Source organism: Lycorma delicatula, chromosome 3 (genome assembly GCF_047948215.1).
Source record: "Lycorma delicatula isolate Av1 chromosome 3, ASM4794821v1, whole genome shotgun sequence".
In the NCBI taxonomy this organism is placed as follows: domain Eukaryota; kingdom Metazoa; phylum Arthropoda; class Insecta; order Hemiptera; family Fulgoridae; genus Lycorma; species Lycorma delicatula.
This window is the reverse complement of record NC_134457.1, coordinates 49,120,301-49,135,485: the sequence shown is the minus strand read 5'-3', so window position 1 is coordinate 49,135,485 and position 15,185 is coordinate 49,120,301. Positions and strand designations below refer to the sequence as shown.

The 15,185-nt window shown below is 28.9% G+C and overlaps 1 protein-coding gene across 2 annotated transcripts in view; it reads right to left on the bottom strand.

Annotated features, from left to right (window-relative positions):
- Window positions 1-410: 410 nt before the first annotated feature.
- Window positions 411-15,185, bottom strand: part of LOC142321573 (glutathione S-transferase-like) — a 34,042-nt gene continuing 19,267 nt past the window's right edge. Inside the window, exons 1-3 of one of the 2 annotated variants that reach the window (XM_075359777.1) lie at window positions 13,180-13,340; window positions 7,121-7,263; window positions 411-1,228 (exon numbers count right to left, since the gene is read on the bottom strand). In XM_075359777.1, the coding sequence (XP_075215892.1) occupies window positions 1,052-1,228; window positions 7,121-7,263; window positions 13,180-13,222 (363 nt within the window). In that variant the 5' untranslated portion in view covers window positions 13,223-13,340 and the 3' untranslated portion in view covers window positions 411-1,051. Of the gene's footprint in view, window positions 1,229-7,120; window positions 7,264-13,179; window positions 13,347-15,185 lie in introns of those variants that run through there. The other variant, XR_012755663.1, reaches the window with a different exon arrangement.

The window sequence follows — 15,185 nt, the reverse complement described above, 5'->3', positions numbered from 1 at the left end:
CCGATCAGTCCTTACTTTTGAACTGGATCTCATATCTTCATTGATATATGAAGATATGCAGTTGAGAAGATATGAGATCTTCTGGCAGAGAACTTGTTAGTATGATTTAATATCAACTGAATGGAATATAAGAATTCTGCCAGGTAAGTATGAATGTAGTTGACTGAGAATATCAGATAGCAATGTAAAAATCTAGAATTGTAGAGGTTTTAAAGGAAGATAGCAAGTATTTGCAATCTTTGATATGCAAACAGTAAGGACTACAGTGAACAAGAGTGAACTTGGGCCAGGATTGTGTTGACAAAAGAATAATCTTAGGAATATTTTTTATTTTACTAAACATTGTAGGGTTTTATTTCATTATATAAATTTATTATCATGTGTTTATAAATAAATAAAAGTAATTATTCTATTTTAAAATAGTAAACTCTAATAATCTCTCTTGATTCCATTTTAGTTCTTGACAATTTGAAAACTTGTAAAATTTAATAATGTCTGTATACCATAAAAAACAAAATGTATGTCAAAATGTGTACAAACATATCCTTTCAACTTTGTAAACAAACGTGGATTGTGTCTGGATATTAAGTTGACAATCACAAGTGACAATGACAATTCAGTGAAAAAGAATTGGCAAACAGGAATAAATTGAAACTAACTGTAGATGAGCAATTCCACTATATAGATATTTCATCAGATACATGTTACTGTTACAAATTATATTCTGAGGACAAAAAGGTTTTTCTGTTATTAGTGGATTGTGTATTTCAGCCAAATAAATGTCATTTTTAATCTTGTAGCAATATTTCAGTGATTTAAGTAGGTTTCTGGTTTAATAATATGTTACAGGATTAATGAATCAACATACATGCAGTCTCAATACCAAAAATACAATCTTCAAAGGCAGATGTTAGAACAAATGAAGGAGTTTCTTTGAAGAAGATTTTGCTTATAGTGATGAAATGATCTGGCATGAAACTATTTCTATAAAGAATTCATACCAAAATACTGCCCATAAAAATACATTTAGGAAGAAATACTGCTCAGAATTCTAAAGTTTAGGAAAAATGTCTTCAGGACGTTTTGCAATCCATGATTTAATTTGGGGAATTTTGTAAACTTTGTCACAGAGTCCCTTTAAATGTAAATATTTTTCAGTGATGTCAAATTCCAACACAAATTTAGAAGAATCACAGATTGCAGCAAAATAAATATCAGCCCAGGAAAACTGAAAAAAAATTATAAAATTTAAAAATTAAAATATTTTATCAAGACACAAAATTAGACAAATTATATCTACTTTTGCATTAACAGTTAACTTGGGTCTTGACAAGGCGAGGTGAAGCTGAGCTAACAGTATATATACCACAATATGATTTCATCATTAAAAAGAAAGTAAAGTTGAAAATTATCAAAGGGATACATTAAAAATGAAAAGTAATGGTTGTATAATTCTTTAAAGCACAACAATTTCAAATCAGCATAAAATTAAAAAAACATCCATTAACTATTTAGTAATTAGTTTTAATTTAGAAGCAACTTAAAAATTAAAAAAAAAAAATAATAATTAAATTAGTTCATGTACAGTTTAATATACTTTTTTAGGTCAGATCTAAATAATTTGTATTGTAAGAAAAAACTGTATAAAAAAAATTTCTCAAAATTTTAAACTAGACTATTATTTCAACTGTTAATATAAAAATAATGAGCTAAATCAAAAATTAAAATTAGAAATAATACAAATAACAAATAATTAAAACAATTATAAAATGTTACAAAATGAATATTGGATTATATAAATTTAAAATATAAAGTTAATTTTAATTTATAAGTTTGTACTGCCCAGGCAAAGTTGCTTATAAAAAACCATTCACAAAAATTCAAATGAAAGAAACTACACCTTGATAAAAATAAAAACGTAATACAGATGAACAATGTAAAATTAATATTGCATTTATTACTTTGTAATTGTAGCATTCGATTTTTACGTACCCGTGGACACACTTTTTATATTATTTTTAAATGAACTTTTTTTTATTTCTCCATCAATTAGTTCAAATAGTTCTAATTGCAGAGTAAAACTTTTACCAATCGAATTTATTTCTGTTTAATGTAACAAATCTTTGTTGTCACATTTGCAACACTTTCCCATTGGGTTTTTTTTTAGCACTTTGATTTACATAAGAAAAATTTACTATCGAAACAAGCTGTACAGTATATGATCTTTTAAATTTTATTTTTTACAGTACATTATCAAGTTTTTGTTTGCTACCTTACCAACTACTGGTACCTAGCGGCGCGATTCGTAAACTCATCATTTGAATGAAAAAGTGACATATTCGAGTGCCGCGTTTCATAAAATGAAAGAAAAAACGCTGTCTAACAAAATTCGAGGTATTTATTGTAATTATTCTTTATTAAAATTCTAATTTAACTGAAATATAATGCTTTCATGCTTATTTTTTTATTTTTTTCATCATTTTCATTTCACTTTTAGGTTAGGTGATTTCCTAAAGTTGACTTCGTTGACGGCAGTCAACGAAGTCAACTTTAGTCCAGTTCTGCGCACTCTTAGAAGCGAAGTTCTAACGAACTTCTTGAAAAATTGTCCAGAATATATTTTTATTTTATAAACTTCTCAGAATAACAAATTTATAAAACTTTTCTTATATACATTTAATCTATTAATATTTAAAAAATTAAATTTTAACTATCTTTCAAGAATAACATCTAAATAACTGACTTTTTTAGTGTTTTCCGGTCTCCAGTCTAAAATATCATTCATTTATATAGTGAAAAAGATGGAGAATTCCACATTTAATACAGTATTTAGATTGGAGCTGATAACTCCGTTCAATCTTACAGCCTGACATCTTCTGCCAGATAAGACCTCATCAGACTAAGAGAAGTTTGAGCTGTACTTTTCAAAATTGTTTTCTTAACAAAATAGCATGATCAGCACAGTCAAAGGCCTTCATAACATCTAAAAAAAGATTTTTTTAAAATCCTAGTAGTTGTGTGTTTTCCGTCAATGGTTATATTTCTTTTTTTATTTAATTCAAATAAAAGGTTAATGATGGATTTACCCTTTGGAAGCCAAACTGATTTTTTGTTTTAAGATAACAGACATTTTGGAAACGAAGGAGCTCGATAGTGATAACTGGTTGCGAGAATTAATATAAGAAGACCGGTTGGTGACCCGGTGACTGGAGAGGGGTCCAGGAACAACGTAGTCGGGTCCGGATTATCCCTCTCTGGTTTGTTAGAGGCAAGGCACAAGAGGAATACCTCAAAAGATCCGAACCCGCAAGCCGACCTGCCGTACCGGACATACAGTCAGCGGGCGGGGAGGCTCGTTAGACTTTAGAGACACTCTGCTTGAGCCGAGCTAAACTTAAATGCAAATCCGTCCCAAGCAGAGCAGAGGAAAAAAAATATATTTAATTTTATTTCATCTTTATTAATTTCTAATATTCTACATTTGTGTTAATATCAGAAATAGAAGGTTTATTGTTTATTAAAGTGTTGGTTTGTTAAATTGTTTATTAGATAAACCTAATTTATTATTTTTGTTATTTCTATAATGTTCAAGAAATCTACTTTTAAAGGATCTATTTGTTTCCACTGTATAAATAGCTTCACAATCGTTACATTTAATTTTATGAATTCCACAGAAATGTTTATTTTTTTATTATTATTTTTGTTTTAAAACATTTTATTGTTTGGTTATTACACGTTTTTATGCTGGTTTAAATATTTCTTTATTGTAAGTTTTGGTGACTCTTTCAATGATATTACATTACTGTATAAATACTTTACGTATATTTTTTTCATCTTTTGTATCTATTATATATTGTTGTAAGAAATTTATTTTGTTTTGATAATTGTGTTTTATAAACATTATTAATTAAAGTAGTATCATATCCATTTTCAACTGCTACATGTTTTACGATGTTTATTTCATTATTTAACTTTTCTTTGTTATTATGTGTGTATTTGATTGGTCTGTTAATCGTATCTGAATAAGCCTTAATTTAATGAGACCAAGGGTGATTTGATTTTTTATGAATTATTACATTATTAGATGTAGATTTTCTTTATACTGATGTTTCAGTTTGGTTGCCCTTGTTTATTTCGATACTGATGTCTAAATAATTTAGCAGATACTTGTACTAATTTACATGTACAGTGATACAGTTCTAGATGAACAGTGATTTAGACGTACAGTAGTGATAGATATACTAATCTACTCTCAAAATCCTAAAAAAATATTTTTGACATAATTGCTGTTAGTATAAATCCCATAGGTAAGGTAATTGTTTTGTTTATAGTATTTGTTATTAAATTCAAAATAGTTTTGTCGACTTATATTTCTTATAATTATGATGATGATACCTTTAATCAATTTTGGATCTTCTTGGTTACTTATTAATTTATTTTTTATTATTTTTATGGTATGGTGTATAGGTATGCTAGGATGTATGTTAGTTATGTCATAACTAACCGTTCTAGTATCTTTATTTACATTTAAGCTATTTAGTTTATTTCCTAATAAATATTTATAATTTAAACATTAAATTGCTCAACGCAATCTAGATGTTAATACAAGACTTTCCCGGCGGTTTAGTTTCGCAATCTATGGTATAGAGGACACAGCGTAACAATAAACTGTATCCTTAGCTCAAGAAGTACAAAATCTTCAACAAAGGAGATCGTCCTCTTCGTCATTTGCAATATTGGAACCGGTTGAATGTGAACCTGCCGCTTGCACTGATTTATTTTATTTACTGATAAGGATCAGTTTACTCGGAACGGTATCAATAACCTTTGCAATGAAGGCCACTTGGGCAGAAGTCAAGCCACACATGACTGTAGAATGTAACTTACAACACCAATTTACCGTCAATGTGTGATGTGTCTACGATCAGCTAATCGGACCATTCATTCATCCGCCCAGGACGTCGACGTTCTGACATTTATTTTGAATTCTTTAAGGAACAATTGCCGCTGCTATTAGATGTTTCACTAGCATCAAGATAGCACATGTACTTTCAACACAATGGTACTCTCCTTTGCATTCTTACGTGCCGTATCGGGATACTTAAATGAGGATTTTCCAGAGCGATGGATTGGCCGCGGCGGGTCACGCTCCTGGTCACCAAGATCATCTGATCTAACCGTTAGAATTTTTGTGTGGGGTTGTATGAAAAGTATTGTGTACAAGAAAAACGTTCATACACGTGAAGAGACGGTTGCTCGTATTACAGATGTCGCTGCACAAATTAAGTAAAGTCATGCAGATTTGCGGAGAACAATGCTCTCTGCAATATATATGTAGAGAATGTAATATAATGCTCTCAGTAATATATGTTTGGCATGCAGCCAAATAAATTGAAATAGGACAGATTTTTTAAAATTTACTGCAAATGTCATTAAATGTATCAATTACATTTTTATTTTTTTAATTTTATCACGATGCAGTTTATAAAATTTGAAATTTTTCATACGCTCATTTATATATAATATATATCATATTTACAGAAATAATACTATTCTTATGATTATTCGTTGTTTAATAAATGAAATCATCCCGGTAAGAGTTTTGTAACAATTTGTTTTCTATTTTTTGTTTATATCAAACGCTTAAACGTTGTTCATTATTGTATAATTGTCTATTATATATATTTAACATGAATTTTATTTTAAACAAAATTCTAAATTAATAACAGCTTTTGATAATAGAAATGTAGTGACTTACCCTTTTTTATATCAGTATCATTTTGTTAAAAACAGTTTTATTAATATTACAGAAATTTTAGTTTTTTGAACTGAAGAAATGATATCTGCGAGACTCTTACTGTACGGTTTACAATCTCATTGTAATTTTTTTGGATAATGAATTACACAGTCGGTAATAGCTGTTTCTGGGAAAATGCTCATGATTGTCAAGATGGATTTTTAAATACGAACTTGAATTCATTAATCAAAATTATTTATAATAAAACGAAGTTAGGAATATGGACATGTTATTTTTATTCATTCCGGTCGGGAACTTGTGCAAACCAAAAAAAGTGTAATATTTAAAATAAAATTCCTTTTTCAGTCGTTTTTTATTATTGCCCAAAATTCTCAATTTGGTTTAAATCTGAGGAGTTGCCTGGTCATGACAGTACTTTGTTTCGTTCTTTGAAAAATGTTTCCAGTTTTTGGCAATATGGCATGGCGCCAAATCTTGTCCGTACACTCCGTTCCCTTGTGGTAGTTTATTTTAAAGTTGTGAAAACCATTTCCTTCAGAATCTTGATACATCCATCACTTTTCAGTTCAACGTACCATTTCCTGGAAGTAATGAACAAGGGCTTTCAGATCTGAAACAACCTCAAAAACGTTTTTCTGGGGATGTTTATTGATTGTTGGATGTGAGCCGGTGACGTAATTTCATCTCATGCTTTTCTAACATATAGAACTTTTTGCCACTGAATAAAAATGTGACTCGTCAGAGAACATAATATTTTTCTAATCTTCTTTGGTTCAGTTAGCATGTACTTGGCCCACAAGGGCCTTTTTTTGCACATTGCTGATATAAGTTGCTTCTTAGTGGGCCGACGAGCTTTCCGTTCATCTGCAAAGTCGGCCTCTATGAGTAGTCGCTTGTAAATTTGTTCCACCGCCTGCTAATTACCGATTTAAGTCTGCTACAGGTAATTTTGGATTAACTTTACTTTTTCTCACTAATAACTGATCCTTTGTTAGCGTAATTTTTTTTTACAGCACATTTGCCTTTTCTTTGATGTAAAAAATAAAACAGTTTCTTTAAACTTAAGTCCAAAACAAAGAATACAAAAATATGATTTTGTAATAAAAATGAAATGAACTTTCACAAAAACTATTTGTAACATGAAAATTGCCAAATAACCAAACAACAATAATTTCACATTACACATAAAAAATGGGTGTGGTCAAGCAGTGTACCCAGAACATAGAAATAAAACAAAAACTTCCTTGTGTTCAAATTAATTTGTATGCTACTGTATGTAAAATTAATAAATAAATAAATCTGTATACATTAGAAGAAGGTTAATTTATAAATTGACAACATAATAATTATGGAAAGAATTACCTTTCCATTTGCAAGATATCCTCCATTTTCCTCTGCAGTTTTATCAAATTTCTGTAAATAAAGTGGTAGAGTCTCATCTATCAATTCCTTATATTTTTTGGCTTTGGCTTCTTCATTTTTTTCCCTTTGAAATGCTGCGATTGCTATTAAAAAATTTGAAAAACAATTTTTAAAAAATGTTTCTATAAAAATGTCTATAAAGATGCAGATCAAACAGTTACACATTCATGGAAGTATGTATAATTATAATTAATTATATTTTCCAAGTAGTACATTAAAAATTAATTAAAAAACCAAAATACAAAAAAAGAAGAAAACGAATAACATTGAAATCATGAAATCACTGTTTAATAAATTAAACAAAACTATCAAAAAAATGAATAAATGATTTCAGTTATAAAGGAAGAAGAAGAAGTAGTAGTAGAAAACTAAGATTTTTAATGGTAGGCTGTAGGTTTGTCATGAATACTAATATTTTTTTTTTTTTTGTTTTACCTCCAGGACCACCATTAGATATTGCTTCAGAGGAATTACAAAATTTAATGTATACCTTACACTCTTTCATCTTTTGAATTTTTTCAGAACCAATTATTTCAAAACAATTTGATTCTCACTAAACAATTTATTTAAATAATTTTTAGTGATTCAGTTGAATTCTATTTTCAACTAACACTGTTTAATAAATTTTATATTTTACTTTTTCTAAGCAGTATTGACTGACATGGTTATTAAAAGCTAACAAAAATGCCAACAGCATTAATTAAAACTGCACCAAACTATCTTTAACTTTGATCTGTGAAAATCAAATAATTGAATTTGTACGGAATTAATTGTACAGAATTCTAGATAAGATTTTTGATGCATGGCTAGTGAAGCTAATTGTCCTGTATTCTTCACATTTATCTGCTCCTGCTTTCTTTGGTATCATGACTATAACACTCTTTTTTGTCCGACGGAACTTCCCCCTTTTCATAAATATTACACACCGGTTAGTATAATCTATCAATCGCTTCCTCACCAGCACTGCGCAGTGATTCTACAGGTATTCCATTTATTCCAGGAGCCTTTCTACAATTCAAATCTTTTAATGCTCTCTTAAATTCGGATTTCAGTATTGTTTCTCCCCTTTTATCCTCTTCGATTTCCTCTATAACACCATTTTCTTAACCTTGTGGTTAACCTTCTGGTTAATTATATAAATTACTTTTTAAAATACATCTTTTTTACACAATATATATATTTAATAGTTAATTTTTATGAAAAGTTATGTAACTGCTAATCTTTAGAATTTTATAAATGAGATTTATAAAGAAAAAGTGTATTAAGTATGAATAAGTACAATATTAAATTTCAAATTGTACAGTGGAATCTTAACGAATGAAAGATGTCAGAATAGTTTCAAATTAATTATTAAAAATGTACATGTGTAATTTTCTAATTACATCATCAGGTAAACATTACAGGATTAAAATAAATCTGAAAACTGAAATTTTTCGTGTTCGCAAAAAATTCAGTTTTCAGATTTTAACGGAAATATCCATTTTGACTAGTTTTGGCATGACGTCTGTACATACATATGTATCTCGCATAACTCAAAAATTATTAGCCATAGGATGTTGAAATTTTGGGTTTAGGACTCTTGTAACATCTAGTTATGCAACTCCCCTTTTGATTGCAATCAACTGCATCAAAAATGTCCAAAAAAGCTCAAAATCCAAAAAGATTTGGATTTTGGACTTTTTCTTAACTGCAGTAATAAGCCCTCATTGAGAGCTTTTAAACGATATATATAAATGGTACTTATTTTCATTGGTTTCAGAGTTATAGGCAAATGAAATTTTAATTAAAGAAATATTTGGCTCTTACTAGGGGAAGGCTTGGAAGGCTTGGTTTGAATCAGACTTAAACTCTTCTTTTTTTTTTTTAACTTTTTTTTTAATTTAAATATATTGATTTATTAATAATTTATTAACCTCTGATTGTAAAAAAATCTTTACAGTAAATAATAATTCAATAATAATAATAAGAAAAAAAAATTGAAAAAATATCAGAAGTTATTAATGAAATAAAATTTTACGGACTTTTCATTTAAAAAAAATGTATATATGTAATTTAGAGGCATGCAAGGAAGTCATGTGGTATCCACATCAGATTTTTTTTTTATTAAACCTGATGGTATGGTTCAAAAACTGCAAAATGCACAAGTTTAAAAATTCATATGATTACTTGTTTTGACAGTTTTTATTTTTTAGATGTTACTGTATAATTTTAAATGTATGTTTATATTTATAAAAATTGAATAACTGATTTTATTGATTTTATTTTTAAAGAAAAAGAAATGTTTCCAGTTCAAGCTACTGTATGAAATAATATTTCCTATTAAGATTTGGGGAAATGTCAGAATTATACAAAATAAAGGTTAATGTTTTACATTAGTGGTTTTCTTGTGCGCCATAAGGAAGGAGTTTAGTACAAATGTTTTTTCTTTGTTTTATTTGCTGAGATAAGGACTGTAAATACTGAATGATTTAGCTTTACATTGCATGAATAGTGCACTATTAAATGGTGTTTGTTAAATTTTAACATGCAATTGAAGGTATTACCTAATCTTAATTTATATATAAAATTAACGTCCCTTTTAACTTTTTACTGTTTTAAATACTGTGCACTGTGTTATAAATGTCTGTATTAATTTCACTGAAATATTTCTTTATTTTTGTTTTACTTATTTAAATGTTTCTTGTTATTTAAAACTTTTTTATTGTTATTTGTTACAAATTAAGTATATTTTCATTATTAAAAATGGTATGTCATAAATACATAATACTAACAATTTTATAATAATAATTTTTATTTTATAATAATAATAATAATTATAATAATAATAAAAATATAACATTTAATATAAAATTTGTATAATTAAAAATACTTCTGTTTTTACTTTTATACAATTTTTTCTATGTATTTATTTTCTTGAGTTTAATTTTATGCACATATTTTTTATGTATGTACTTCAGGAGATAATTTTATCTAAAATTATTTGCCGTCACAAAAAATTGTATATTTGTTGTTGAATATTTCTACTTTTAAGTATCTTATGGATTACTTTGGTAGTGAAATATTATGAGTCTACTGTAATCTCAAAAAAAATCTCAAAAAAGTCATTGTAAAAGGAAAGATAAAGCATGCCAGAGCACTGGGAAGGACAGAAAGCAAATGGATAGACAAAACCAAGAAAGTCACCGGTTTACCTCTCCGACAGGGTTTGAGGTTAGGCGAGCTGAAAGCCATGCAGAATGGTCGCATGGTCAATGGGGTCACAACACTCAGCAATAAGTAAAACGACTGATAAGATTGCAATATGATTGTTTTCTTATATCCATTTATTAACCTCATTAATTGTAAATATTTATATGATTAATATCAGGAGTGTTGGATTCTTATGATGAAGAGTAAAAATATAAATTTCTTGTTTAATATAAATATTTATTTACATTGAATGACAAAATATCCATATTCTAAATTTTACACACACACATTCAATTAATTGGGTATATATATATATATATATATATCATTTAGCTTTGTTCGATGCATCATCCACTCCATTTCTCAAGGTATTGTCTAAAAGATGGGTGGTCATGAACAATTTGTTGACAAGGTATTGACAGACCTTGGGAAATTAAATCATTTATTGAGATTAGAATTATTGTTTTTATTCCATATAGATTATGTGGGGGATTTTAAAGATTTTATTCCAAGATAAAATCACTAAATTACGATCAGTGTCTGCTCCAGGACATGCTTTGCAGTCGGCGAGTTGATTTCTAAATCTTTGTTTAACAATGATATAATCTATCTGATATAATTTACCTTGATATCACCTTATTTGATACAACCATGATATAATCTACCTTGCAGTATCACCTGGCTTTTTCCATGTGTATATTCTTCTATTATGATTTTTAAACTGGATGTTGGCAATTACTAAATTATACTTTGTGCAAAATTCTTTAAGACCATCTCCTCTTTCATTCCTTTTGCCCAGCACACTTGTATGCACTTGCATATAGACACTTTGCACTTGTACTTGCATATATGTATGTTAGCAATTGTTGTTGGCTTAGGTTTTGATTTTATCCTTATTACAATGATTCTGTCACTATGCATTTTGAAATACTCTATCTTCTTGGTGATTATGAAACCTACTCCTGCCTGCCCTTTATTTGAAGTTGTGTTATTCTAAAATCACCTGACCAAAAGTCATTTTCCTCTTCCCACCGAACTTCACTAATTCCTACTACACCTACATTTAATCTATCCATTTCCCTCTCCAAATTCTCTAACCTTCCAACCTTTTTTAGACTTCTAACATTCCATGCTCCAACTTGTAGAATGTTAGTTTTTAATTTTCTAGTGACCCCTTCCTTAGTAGTCCCCACCCAGAGATCTGAACGGAGGACTAGTTTACCTCCAGAATATTTTACCAAGGAAGGCACCTACATCTTTGTTACTGTTAATGCAGAAAGTTACATTTTCTTGGGAAAAGAGCAGCTGTAGTTTTCCATTGCTTTCAGAACATTGCACAGTACTCAGAACATTGAGTGATGTTGATATGACTAAGTCCTTCTGACCCTACACCCTTAACAACTACTGAAAGAGCTGCTGCCCTCATTCAAGAATCATTCCTTAGTCTGGCTCTCAACAGATACCTCTCCGATATGGTTGCACCTTCAGTCCAGCTACTCTGTATCACTGAGCACTCAACCCCTTCACCATCAGCAAGGTCTCATGATTCATAGAGGGAGTGAAATAAATAACTAGGGAAAAAATGAAAATGTTAAGATTCACTGAAAACAGTGTTATTTGTGATAAAAAACCAAAAATAAGTTACAAGGAATTCTGAATGCTATGCATTTATCTCTAAGAATAAGATTCAATTAAAATGAGTAAAACTGAAAAAAATATATGTAATGGAATATCTTACAAAGTAGAAGATTGGGGAATTACATATTAAGATATGGGGAAATAAATAGACCAAAAGTTGCAAACTTTTTTTCAACCTACAGTAAAATTATAAAGAATAGACAAAGTAAGGGTGAGACTGGTGAAAGCAAAGAGAGTGTTCAAGCAGAAAAGAAGTTTGCAAGTATCAAATGTCAATCTTAGAATTAGAAAGTTCTTTTTAAAAATACTTGTATGAAGGCTAGCACTTTATGTTAGTAAAACATACACAAAATAAAAGCAGAAACAAGGAAACTGGAGATCTTTGAAATGATATCATTACAAAGATGATGTTGAAAATTAGGTCAATTAATAAAATACAAAATGGTAAGGTAAGATGCTATTTGTTTTTAGATAGAAAAGTTTCTGTGAAAACTTTTTTCTCTTAAAATGAATATGCAGATGTAAATTTTTTCCATAAAGTGTGAACAGTAACAATCAAAGATTATACTAAGTTGTTACCTTGTATTTATCCTACACAGGGAGTCTGGTTGAAGGGTTCAGGTAGATAGATTCACATAATGGATCATACATAAATTTAGGAGTGACATAGATTTTCTAGAGAAAACCTGAGTCTGTTCTCAGGTGGCTCTTTAGTTCTTGGAAGAAAAGCAGCTCGTTGTATATGTGCTTGAGCAGGTCAATGGGAAATCAGTGATCAGCAAATCACAATGGAATTGCAGGAAAGAAGGATGCTTACTGTTTAGAGGATATCTTGAAGCACCCTTTGTTTGTTTCATTTTATTTCCCTCTCTAAGCTGTCCCTTTCAATATTTACCCATTTCTGTTATCCCTTTGGTGTTTTTTTTAGTTTTTTGCTATTTACCTACTGATTTCAGGCTAAGATGTCTGGGATTGTTTGAATTATTACATCCTTCATACTTCTGTACTTTGGTAAGAACAGCTCTGCCAATGTACTGGTCTGGAGACTCCTACTTAGTAGCTGTATAAAAAGCTATTACTCAGGTCAAGTAATTACATTAGTAAATTAAGATATACAAATCCCTCCTAAACTTTACACATATGTATACACATATACCTTGTATTACACATACCTTGTATTAAATCACCTATAGTATCGACTGTCATATCAATCATCAGATCTTCCCATTCATTTTTCCCACAGAGTCCTGCTTTTTTCCAAGATATCTTGAAATAGCTACAGACTGAAAAATTGTTTTGCCATTTACTTCTAATATTGGCAGTTTTCTAAATGGCGTATCTGAAATGTTATAAAACAGTATTATTATTTGTTGATTGCATAAAATGTTTATAATAAAACATTATATAACTTTCTAAATACTTGTAACTATTAATAAAAAGTAGACTGTAAACTGCATTCCTTACTTCCTGAGATTTCACAACACCTGGAATATCTTTCGACGAAATAATCAGAAAAATACAATGGACTGTAATGTAAGCATTAATGACTGATGCCCAGTGCCATGTGTATTAAATTAGTTCCCTAAATTTTAATGCGGTTTTGTATCAAGTGGGTAACAGCAAAATTTTTTTTTCTAATAATCATAATAGTCAATGGAAAAAGTAGTATGTCATACTGCATTACTACAATTTTTGTCAGTCACACAATCACAGGTATGTTGAGCAGATATTTAAAAGTTTAGTTATTTTTTAATTAAAAATATCTGCTATTAAAAATATCTATTTTATATTTCACTGGCCAATAGATATGGAAAATAAGGTTGTAAAACGAGTAAATTGTTTACAGTTTCTCGGTTCTAATAAATCAATTTAAAAGAAACATCTGTTTCTTCAAAATATGATTTACGGTACACAAATATCTGTTCACAAAAATATAAAGAGATTTAATAGACTAAACAGAACTTTCAAAAGAATCTTTAAATAAAGTTTGAAAGGATACTCTTGAAATTTAATAAAGTTATCCAAAATTGTAATTGTCCTTTTGCCAGCGGGACTTGGATGCTGACAACTTCATAGATCTAGATTGCAAGCGGCTGACTATGTTTTTTGGGAACAGTAGTAAGATACAAGATACACAAGAGACTGGAAAGAAAATAACGATGTAAGAAAACTGTGTATATACAGTCTGAACGATATAAGTTATAGAATTTTGTAATCAACGGATGTGATGAAGGAGAAGGCTTGAAAGAGAGATATATGGGAGAATGGGAGAATATATGGGAGAGATATATGTTCTCAGGCAGAACACCAGATGGTAATGATATGGGTGGAAAGTATGAATTAACTTGTAAAACAGAGAATAAAAATGATAAAAACCACGTGATCATAAACTAAAGTTAGAAATTTTAAAATTAAAATATGTACTTGGCCAACAATTTCAACAAATATTTCACCGGCTTAATCCTCTCATATTAATCACTACACGGTGAGGTGGTTTTAAGATTAAATTCCTACACATAAAAAATCCATGCATTGGCTTGTGACTAATTTTAAATTATCATGATTTTACGTTCAAAGAAAGAGAATATAAATAATTAAGTCAAATAAAATAGATAAAATTAAAAACAAAGTGTTTTTTACACGATAAGTACATGGAAAACAATTTATAATTAATACAACAAATCGGTTTGTACTCCTAAATACATATTTTCAATTTAATAAAGTACTGTAATGCAAAATATGCATACTAAGTAAAAATTTGACTTATCTTTTATAAAATGCAGTGTCTTACAACTTTGCTAATTTCATCAAATTACTCACTGAAATTTCTCTACATATACATAGAAAAAATCACCACCGATTTATTTTTATAAATATTTTTTATATTTGTATAACAAAAATCACCGGCAAACATTTACTTTATAAGATACAAGACAATTACTTAATATACGATAAAAAAATATATTCATTTATACTGTTTTTTTATTATTTTTCATATTAAATAATGAACTGAGAAAATGTCTACAAACAGAACAATTCAAGTTGATAAAATATTAATTGAAATTTTAAACTAAGTTAAACTACGTATTTTTATTTTACATTCTGAGGCCGATTAATACCAGACATAAAATTAATAACTCTCTCTGTTGTGATTAGATGTAACAATTTTGATTACACA